The sequence below is a fragment of the Helianthus annuus genome, chromosome 9 (genome assembly GCF_002127325.2).
Source record: "Helianthus annuus cultivar XRQ/B chromosome 9, HanXRQr2.0-SUNRISE, whole genome shotgun sequence".
Taxonomy (NCBI): domain Eukaryota; kingdom Viridiplantae; phylum Streptophyta; class Magnoliopsida; order Asterales; family Asteraceae; genus Helianthus; species Helianthus annuus.
The window spans coordinates 129,722,845-129,734,520 of NC_035441.2; the positions used below are offsets into that span (position 1 = coordinate 129,722,845).

Below are 11,676 nucleotides of genomic sequence, written 5' to 3' on the forward strand. Positions count from 1 at the left end.
CTGGAAGAGACAGACGATTAGAAAACCATGGACGTAGAAGGTCTAATCCATCATGACGAAACTGGCAGGATAACAAAGATAAGCAAAGTATGAAAGTCGTAGGCTCTTCATAGAGACCCAAATCAACAAATAAGAAATGGAAAAAATATAAAAGAGACGCAAGCAAGATTCAATGCTTTAAGTGTTAAAATTGACACTATAAGAAAGATTCCCCGAAGAGGGATTTCGTGCAAGAATGGTTAAATCTTATAAAAGAGGATAAAGAACCAATGTTGCGAGGAGTTACGCAAGAGGATGGTAATCATCATGAAATCCTCCTAAACGAAGGTCAGATATAAACAGGAAGGTATGCTACAAAGGATGAAAGTTTATTGTATTTAAACAATGGTGCAAGTAACCATATGGCTTAGGGGTGTGCAAATGGTGGTTCGGTTTGGTTGTTATCTTTAACCATACCTATAGCTGCTAGCTTCGGTTATGGAATTTACTTAACCATATCCCTAATCGAACTTCAGTTCGGTTAATCGATTATGAGACTCGGTTATGGTTCAGTTTCAGTTAATTAACCAATCTAAGTTTGAACTAACATTTAAACTAAATGAACTTATTAGATAATTATTGTTTCAGTTACACTTGTTTCTATTAAAAAAAATTAATATGCACATGCATAAAATGAGTCATATTTTATACAACAATTATTTTTTAAACATTTTAAAACTAATTATATAACATAAAAAGCTTCCGTATACGTTTCTGTATGTATATAGAGTTTGATTCCTTGGACATGTATATTTTAAATACAAATATATTTTAAAAGCATGTCTTAATTCATTTTGGTTTGGTTCGGTTCAGTTAACATTCGGTTATGAGACACCTTTAACCATATCCATAACCATCGGTTGTTATCTGTTAACTCGGTTCGATGCCTGTTTGGTTGTCGATTAATTTTGATTAACGATTAAGGTTTGCTCACCCCTATTATAGCTGGTGTACGAAGCCACTTTAGAGAATCAGATGAAAGGCTCGATGGATGCATTGATTTTAGAGATGGGTCATATGTATAGTAAAAGGCTAGATGTTCAAATCGAGCACCAACAATTGAACGAGAAGAAATTGAAGATGTCTAAACCATTCGATCATACACCACTACGTTACCAGAATCTTGAAGATGTCTATAATCGAGCACCGACAATTGAACGAGAAGAAATTGAGTTGTTGTTAGCTGAGGAAGAACCAAGGAATTACAAGGAAGCATCCTTAGACAAAAGATGGATTAAGGCAATGAAGGTTGAGATTGACTCAATAAATAAGGACACCTTGATGTTGATGGAATTGCCCAAGGATCATAAAGGATATGTTTGAAATGGTATTTAAAACCAACAAGGATACAAGTGGAGAAGTCGTGAAGTGTAAAGAGAGGTTGGAAGCAAAGGGCTATGTACAACAACACGTAATAGATTTCGATGAAGCATTCACAACATTGGCATGCATCAAAAAGTTCGTCTGATATTGGCTTTAGCAACATATCAAGGCTGGGAGGTACATCATTTGGATGCCAAGTCTGCAATTCTACATGGAGATATCAAAGAGGAGGTCTATGTCTCACAGCCAGAAGGATTCATGAAGCCATCAAAATGACATAAAGGTATACAAGCTCTTAAAGACGTTGTATCGACTAAGGCAAAGGCCACGAGCATGGAACATGAAGTTAGATCAAACCCTAAACCCACTTGATTATAAAAGGTGTACTTTAGTGTGAGTTGTATACAAAAGAAGAACATGAACTCTACACTGCTGGTAAGAGGTTATGTTGATGATCTAATAGTCATAGGAACTCCAAAGAAGGACATAGATTTATTCAAGTTCCAAATGAACGAGAAGTTCGAAATGAGCGATCTAGGATTGCTATCCCTTATATTGGGATAGAGGCCACCAAAACAAGACGTGAGATTGCAATAAAGCACACAAGGTATATAAATAAGATCTTAAAGGAATTCAACATGATGGACAACAATGAGACAAAGATACCCACGGACTCGAGAACAAAGTTAACCAAGACTAAATGTGGAGACCCAGTAGATGCAATGCATTACAGAGGTCTGGCTTGGTGCCTTAAATATCTACTACATACAAGGCCACATTTAAGTTACTCACTAGATTCATGCAAGAACCAAAGGAGCATCACTTGAAGGTTATAAAGAAAGGTTACGCTACATCAAACGAACCAAGGAGCACGGAATCATCTATAAAAGAAAATGAGGTTGCAAGATCATAGGTTACATCGAACGTAGTTTTGATGCGAAAGTAGTTATGGTGTCAACTAATCAAATAAAATGAACCACCGAGTTAGTATTCTATTTTGAAGAATCGCCTATAACCTGGTATTCTCTAATACCAACTTCGTATACTCTAATACCAACTATATTTCCGCCACATAACACGTGAGAATCCCAATTACATATCCAATACTTAAAAGGTAGTAATATAAACATAAAGTTAACCCAAGGGACCTAAGGGTCCACAACCCAACTACTCAGATACGTACGCTTAAAGTCGAAACTGAGTATACAGGAGGAGGAGGAGGAGAGAGAAACCAAACCAAACCATGGATAGGATGTTTTCAGTGGACGATATTGCGGGCCACTTTTGGTCACCACCGCCGGCCGCCGATGAAGATGACTCATCTTCCTCATCCTCCGCTTCAAAGAACCGGCCAACGCCGCCGCCGATGATGAATCGGAGCATGTCTGAGTGGCAATTCCAATGCTTTTTGCAAGAAGCATCGGTACCCAAGGAATCTTCCTCTTCTAGACCTAACCATGTTGTTGAGATCAAGGATCAAGATGAACAAGTTCAGGATAAGAATAATCAGAAGAAGGAAGAAGGTGCGACGACGTCGTTTGGTGGCTCCGGAGTTGCTGGTCCGGTCAATGTTCCCGATGATTCCGAGGAGTATCAGGCGTATTTGAAGAGTCGTTTGAATCTCGCCTGTGCAGCTGTTGCTTTGACTAGGGTATTTCTTTGATTTTTTTAATTTACATTAAATTAAATTATTGCTTTTGGGAACATTTAGTCATGTCCATGGCAAAGCTTGAGATTTCCGACCGGGGTGGAAGTCACCGGACCTAAAAATTTCTATAAGACCGGGGGTCGAAAAGTTCGGGGGGGGGGGGGGGGGGCTTAAAAGCTTCGCCCATGGTCATGTCACACCTTGAGTAAAATGAGGTGATGTTCAATGTAGCTAATTTACATGTTAATTGTTTATGGTGGGAGTATTAGTTGAAGAAATGAATGTCTCCATGATAGAATTGTTTCGTTAGCGTTCACTAGTGATGGTAAACTCCTTAGTCGTACGCAATGATACCGCATATTTTGAAAGCTGATTATCTAGATTTTAGTGAGTTTACCTCCTTTGTGTGGATTGTGTAACTGCTACAAATATCTTAATCTTACTTATATCACTAATCACCCGAGAGGACGAAAAGTGGATCCTCCTACACTAATTGCTCCATTTCAACGATTTTGGAAAACGTAGTGCTTCTAATGCAGATCATAAGTCATCTAGCTGTAATCGCTATTGACAACTATGATGAAGGATGTGCGTTTTCTACATATAGAATCATAATATTTGAATGCATATAGAGTAAAATCTTGATGAATGAATTGTCTTGTAAAATCGTAATATGTTTACCAGGCCCGTAGTTGTTAATGGCAAATAGCGACAAATAGCGATAAGGTACCTATATGCTACATAGCGAATAGCGATAAATAACGGGTGCTATGTTATAAATAGCGATATAGTAGAAAAAAAAATTAATATTTTTTGTATGTATATTATATCAAAATACACTGGTATATACGCTAATTCACATGTATATTAAACAAAAACCTAAAATCCAGCTATGTTTAATCGCTATTAATATTTTTTTTTAAATAAAAAAAATGAAATCGCGCTATTTATGGCTACATACCGCTATTGACAACTATGACCAGGCCTTGTCTTACATACATATCCAAAGAATTCAAACATGATCTATGCAGTTAAAGCGGTCCAAAATCGAATAGCGGTCAAGGTCCGCTATATGATATATAGGTTATAGCGGTGATATAGCTGTGATATAGCGGTAATTTTTATACCATGCATAATTTATGTATTTTTATATATATATAAATATATCTTTGAAAAATATTAATAGTAATATCAAAATTCATAGTAATATCATTCCATTATCAAAAACCTGTTGCAAATCAAATACTAATAGTAACTTTGAAGTATTTAATTTAAGAATTAACACAATCAAACCCCGTTACTGCTATAACCGCTATAGCGGTATTTAGCGCCGCTAATAGCGGAACCGCTATAGGCCACCGCTATTTGGACCGCTACACACCCTGAGGTCCGCTAACCGCTATAGCACCGCTATTGACTGCTTAGAACATGATGACTAGATGTTGTGAGCTTTTGGTTACCAAGTGTAACAAACAATTCTGGCTGGTTAATAAAGCTCGATTTATACACTATTTGTTTGCTATATAGCCATATAGGTTTGATTATGTTCTTGTTCTATCTAGATAAAGAACATGATGTGCATGTGTTGACATTGTAGAAGGCTGTGCACGTGTAGCAAGATGTTATTTGATGTAGGTTAAGGGATCAAAGTAATAATCAACGGTATTGCTAGGGAAAAATATGCATAAAATGATACATAACTGCAACATAAATATAAGCAAAGATTTAGAGCAATAATAGTTTTTTAGTGCACCTGATTAAGGATTGAAATGTTGATTAGATTCACTAATTTGTCCAACACTGATGAAAGATCATATCTATGTTTTTATGTTTGGCATCCCTCGTCTTTTAGTTACGACATATTTTTCCTTTAGATTTATGACCATTTTCAGTTTTGTTTCACCGCATTTTATAACTTGTATAGTTTACTCTCTCTCTCTTAGGCATCTTCTGTAAAAACTCAAGATTTTGCTACTATACCTGACAATGGATCACAAGCCTCTAATACCTCACAGTTGGGATACCAGGCTCCTTCTAAAGGTTTGTGCCATTAACTCGTTAGAATTTCTTAAGTTCAGTGACTTAGTCTATCATGTTCTTTAGGATGCTTTTATACATAAGAACTTTGTCAGTGACTGGATTGATTGGCGGTTTAGTGCTATGTAGTCAAAAGTTAGCCAGGCGAGGCTGTTGCGCTTGAGGTAGACGCAAGGCAAGAGTGTTCGGAAAGCGCAGCGCAAGGTGATGCGAAGTTACCGCCTGGTTCAAACTCGGCATTTCTGCTTTCCTCTTCTTTGCAGCGGCTGCTGCTTTCTTTCTCTTTTAAAATTAAGCAATGCCCTATAAAGTGACTTTGAGGTTTAATTTCTTGTTCTGTTTTTTTTTTTTTTTTTTTTTTTTGTGTTGGGCTATTTATAATCTTTTGGTTTGGGCTAATGGATTGTTTCTTTCTTGTTTTGACTCTTTTTTTTCGTCTTGTTTATTTGGTAGAATCTATGTTGTATACAACTAGTCATGTTAGATTTTCTTCAAGGGATTATTTAAAAAGATATTTTAAAATTTTGATATTAGATTGATGATTTTAATAGCTAGTTATACTTGGTTTTATTTTTTATTTTTTTTGGGTAAAAACTTGGTTTTAATTATATATTAGGGAGTAGTATAATTTTTTATACGGATTATATATATTTTTTGTTATTGCGCTTTTTTGTCTCGGGGTGTCCACCTTTTTGGTGCCTTGCGCCTTTGACCACGTAGGCTTAGACCCAATGTTTTAAAAACCGGTTTATACCGGCCGGTTAAACCGGATGCCGGAAGCTTGGCCGACACAAATTATACCGGTAAACTAAGGGAACGGCAGAAAAGTTGTACCGCTGGTAAATTGGGTTATAACAGTTTAAACTGGTATACCGGTACCGGTTCAAAAGTTAAGTTTGGACTTTTAATCTTTATGGGCCCAAAAAGGTGACAATTTACCTTCTTAGTAAAACCTAGCGCCAAAATTGGTACCAACAGTGAATCTTTGGATTATTTTTTTATTATGGATAAACTTTTGGAATATTTTTTTTATTATGAAATGATATAGTTTTGGATTAGTTTTTGAGTTGAAATCGTATTATATGGATTTATAGGGTTAATTAGTAACTCGGTTGAACCGCCCGGTACAACCCGGTTCAACCGGTTGAACCATTTTTTAGCCTAACCCGGTATGATTTAAAAACTGGTTTTTAAAACTGGTTTTTAAAACATTGCTTAGACCTTTAGTGAGGTCAATTGAGCATCATCATAATTGTAAGGTACCAACTTTCACTACCTCATATCAGAAAAATCACGTTCATTTGTATGCAGATTTATATATGGCACATTGATGTCATGCTGCATGGATTTGTGATGATATACGTTTTTTTTTTTTTCTTTAACCAATTCTAGTCGAAATAGGAAAGTGCATTGGGTGCTCTTGCTTATTTATCTTGTTGTACATCTTATATTGGTAATTCATCATCATCATTCATTATACAAGATGATTAATTGTCATTATGTTTGTATTGGTGAGTAGTTGACCCCAAGGGAGCGGGTAAGGATGGCGGTGCACCTGTCGAGATCCCTTCCTTGCCTGTTATTCCAAAGAAGGCTGCAATCCCGGTGAAATCAGCAACAAGTGGCTCCTCACGAGAACTATCGGATGACGATGAGCTTGAAGGAGACACAGAAACGACTCAGAATATGGACCCTACTGATGCAAAACGTGTTAGAAGGTAACATAGAATGCATTCGTATTACTTCCAGTCCTTTCTTAGATAGGTTGACCCATGTTGACCTATAGTGAAAGTGGCTGTTTCATGTGTTTTTTTTTTCTTTTTAGAATGCTGTCGAACAGAGAATCGGCTAGACGTTCAAGAAGAAGAAAGCAGGCTCATTTGACCGAGCTTGAGACACAGGTCTGTTCCTTAAAATTTGTTTTGTTTAAGAAAGACGAAAAACACCTAATTAATGAATTAAATATTTTGTATGCTTGTTTCTAGGTTTCTCAATTACGGGTTGAAAATTCTTCATTACTGAAGCGGCTCACTGACATAAGCCAAAAGTACAATGAAGCTGCTGTTGATAATAGAGTGTTGAAAGCCGATGTTGAAACCATGAGAGCAAAGGTCAGTTGACTCGGCTCTGCTTCATGTTTGACTTTCTATTTTCATAACTGGTTTAACCGGTTGTTATTTTTGTTTACCAAAACATATATGCAGGTGAAGATGGCTGAAGAAAGTGTCAAAAGAATAACCGGGTTTAACCCAATGGTTCAACCCGTATCAGATTTATCGACAATGGGTCCCATGCCATCGTATTCTTGTAGCCCATCTGATACATCTACAGACACTGCCGTTCCTGTGCAAGATGACATGAAGCAACAACACTTCTACCAGGGCCAACCACCACCACCACCACCACAACCCGCCACCACCAACCACCACATACCCTCTACACGGGTGCCCATGGTAAACCTCCCGCCGCCAGTCGAGCATGTTCAACACCCAAACCCTGTGATGCAAGAAGTGGGAGCACAAAAGATGGGTCGAACTGCTTCTATGCAACGAGTGGCCAGCTTGGAACACTTGCAGAAACGGTTCCGTGGAGATGTTGGTGGGACCACCCAAGGCGGTGGGGACCGCTAGTATGATATGGTTGGAATCTAGCCGTAACTGAAAAAATACTCATCATTTTTATGTGCAGTGGCTTCATGGGATAGCCTAATTTTGGATTTGTATTGTGTCAAAAACCAGTTGGTGTTCTGGTATTTGAACTGTGCATATCTGTTCTCGGCATTGAATGTCTTGTTCTTAATTAACAATTGAAACACGGAATGTGAACAATGGATGTTATGTTTTTGTACTTCTTGTTGACCGTTTGTTACTTCCATCGATGGAAAAGGGTCCGCGGGTAAGGTGTGTGTTAGGTGAAAACGGGTTTGGACGAGAATGAGGTCAAAACATGTTTGGGTTGATATGATTTGACAAAATAGTAATTTTGCACAAAATTAAAATGACAGAAATGGACATTAAGTTTCGAGGATTGCTCATTGTTGGGGGCGTGTTCAAAAGTATATGAGATTGATTTTTTTATGTATTTAATAATTTGTTTTGCGCGTATTCGGAAACAACTCAACAATCAGGTATGAGACATAATTTTCCAATCAGGTATGAGACTATGATTACCAATACCTCTCTAACTGACATCCTTACTCTAAATGCTTAAACTACCAATATCAAGTGTTATCTGCGGAATACGAATGCGATAGTAAATCATAAATTATACATATTAACATTTCCAAGCTCATGACGTCAGCGAGGAATAGTTTTGTGAATTGGTTGGCCAAAGTGGGGCAACTTTGACTTTTTAATTTTTTTTTATATAATAGTTATTTATAAGTGATGTGAAGTTACAATTTTATCCCAGGTGTAAAATTACGATTTCGTCTTCAATTCAAAATGAAATTTTGCTTTTGCCTCTTGCTTAAATTTACGATTTTACCCTCAGTAAAAAAATACAATTTTGCCCCCAGTTCAAAATAAAATTATGGTTTTGCCCTCAGCTAGAGTCCTGCCAAATTACGATTTGGTTCTCAGTTTAAAATTACGATTTTTCCCCTAGCTAAAAATTACGATTTTGCCCGCAGCTAAAATATTACGATTTTGCCCCCATTTCAAAATAAAAATATGGTTTTGCCCTCAGTTCAAAATATTATTTTGCCTCCATTTTAAAATTACGATTTTACCTCCGCTAAAAATTGCAATCTTGCCGTCGTTTTTTTTTTTTTTTTGACAAAACCATGGTAGTGTTTTATTTTACTTTGTTGACTTAATTTTGTTTTTATTCATGCCAAATAGCTGCCTAGCACTCGCTAATTGTTCCTGACAAGTTATTGTTTTGCCCCCAACTCTAAATTACACGCTTGTCATCGTTTTAGTTAATTTTTTTTATCACAACTATGGTACTGTTTTTCTTTAATTGGTTAACTTGATGTATCTTTTTTGATATCGTGTTATAGGTAGCATGTATAACTAACCTACATAAAGGCGTACATGTTATTAACCTAAGAAATACTCGATTTAGCGCCCCGCAACGCGGGCGGCGCATAACTCTAGCTGCCTAACACTAGCTCATTAGTCCTGAAAAATACAATTTTGCCCTGAGCCCAAAATGACGGTCTTATCATCGTTTTTTTTTCATAGCAAAATTATAATAGTCTTTTTTTAATTGATTGAGAATTATTTGGCCATCGCCCCGCAACGCGGGCGGGGCATCTACTAGTATAATACAATAATAAAACAATTATATTATAATATAATACAATAAATAAAACAATTCACTAAAATCATTTTTTTAAATTATCCTCTTTATAAATACCGTGTTGCCCTATAAAACAATTCACTAAAATCATTTTTTTAAATTATCCTCTTTATAAATACCGTGTTGCCCTAGCCTATTATAGCAACTTGATGTTGGTTTCCAAATTATTCGCATCTTATATTCGAGACACTTCTATTAATTGATATCACGTTACTCGAAAGTAGGCCTGTAAACGAACCGAACGAACACGAACATAGGCATGTTCGTGTTCGTTCATTTAACTTTAACTGAACATGAACACGAACACGAACATATAATCGAACACATTTTTTTGTTCGTGTTCGTTCATTAAGAAATCGAGCATGTTCGTGTTCGTTTATGTTCGTTCGTTTAAAGCCTAAACGAACAGTTCACGAACATAAACGAACACAAACGAACATAAAAAAATTAACTGAACATATTTGAATAAACATAAATTAACATGATTGAAGAAACAAGTTTAATATATTACATTTAATCCGAAAACACATCTAAATAAGTGTTTATAGATATCCTAATTAGTTATATTTATATAAGTAGTTAGAAAACCTAATATTTATATAAATATAACTATTTATGTATTCATTAAAATTTAAATGAACATAAACGAACATTCACGAACATAAATGAACGAACATAAAAGAATGTTCATGAACACAAATGAACGAACACAAGGTGTGTTCATGTTCGTTCATTTAATTAAACGAACAATTTTTTTTGTTCGTGTTCGTTCATTTATTAAATAAACGAACATAAACGAACTTCCCGCCGAACAAGTTCATGAACAGTTCATGAACGTTCGGTTCGTTTACAGGCCTACTCGAAAGAAACTTTTCTATTATATTATTAAACTAGCTTAAGACCCCGTGTGTTACACGGGTGGCCTAAAAAATATATTATTTAACGGTGTTTTCATAAATCTTTTAATGAATAGTTTGTTTCGGTATCTATACTATAATTTTAGACCGAAACTTACTTTAAAAACTTCTACAAAAACAAAGGACCAATTGAGAATCAAGCATACCCTTCATTGGCCATTTGGTCATCTCTTGAGCCACTGAGGACCATAAGACGGTCATGGCATTGGGTCTGCTGACATCACCATAGGTGATTGGTGGCTTGACACAACAGGACTCATATGATTGCACCCATCTGTTAGGAGTGGAGGCAAAACTGTACAATTGGTCACCAAAGTACTCAACTATGCCATTCTCTGAAATATTATACTTAATTTTAGAAAATCATTGCAACCAATCATTATTAATTATTAAATGTAATATAAATATACATTTGGCTTTCCGTGGACAAACACGTCAATATCACGTTTATTCCTGGAGCTGGACAACCTTGTAGATATCCTCTTGATGGCTTTAACATACTCTTCCTCAAAAATCCTATTAAGACATGGTTTTGTGAGAAAATATATTAAATATTATTCTTATGACATCATCATAACAACCATAATTAATTACTCACATTTTGCCTTGTACTCAGGACGAACTCTCCTGAGCTCAATGGTTTGAGGAAATGGACCAATAGTGGTGGTTGGGAGAATAGGACGATACATCATGGCAAGTACAAAACAAGAAATTGTAAAATTTGTAATATTGACTCGTACATATCCATCTGAAATTGTGTAATTAGGCATATCGCGCTACTGAAGCTCCATGTCATCGGGTATCAACTAAAACAAACAAAAAAAAAGCAATGTAGATGCGTACAATCAATCTGTGTCAAATATGATTAAAGAAGATGCAGTTTCAACAATAATCTATTCTTCTTTATAAAACAACTATAAAAGGTTTTGTAACTTAATTATACAATTTGGACCAGCTTCCTTTTAAGCCCTTCTTTTTCACTTTGACCGCTTGACCCGTCATATATAAAACAAAACCTAGATCAATCCATTTTAAAGTTAAAAGTGTAAGCTACAATTACCTCTTTAAACCCTTTGCTGAGAAGGAAACTTGAGGCTTTTTCACAAAGAATACCACCTGTAGAATACACTGCAACATGAGGTGGAGATTTTTGTCCCTGATTTTGTTTGCCAGCTGAATCTTTAAATTCCGATTGGGTATCTGATGGCAAAAGTTGAAATTCATCATCCACCCATGATGGATAGAAAAACTCATGAAATAATGGACAAAACTAAAAAAGGCCATTGTGTGAACCAAAAACAACCTTCATTGATGTCGCATGGATATAATCATATTAATTATGGCGGATTTGCTTACGAACAACACATTACAGGGCGTTTGGAAGTGTATTTTGAAAGCAAGTCAGTG

General features: G+C 36.0%; 1 protein-coding gene across 1 annotated transcript; it reads left to right on the forward strand.

Moving 5' to 3' along the window:
* Positions 1 to 2,519: 2,519 nt before the first annotated feature.
* On the forward strand, positions 2,520 to 7,903 carry LOC110878652 (light-inducible protein CPRF2). The gene is made up of 6 exons (XM_022126992.2): positions 2,520 to 3,013; positions 4,954 to 5,050; positions 6,567 to 6,765; positions 6,873 to 6,948; positions 7,033 to 7,158; positions 7,252 to 7,903. The coding sequence occupies exons 1-6, from the start codon at positions 2,606 to 2,608 to the stop codon at positions 7,675 to 7,677; spliced, it is 1,332 nt and encodes a 443-aa protein (XP_021982684.1). The 5' UTR covers positions 2,520 to 2,605; the 3' UTR covers positions 7,678 to 7,903.
* Positions 7,904 to 11,676: the final 3,773 nt, after the last annotated feature.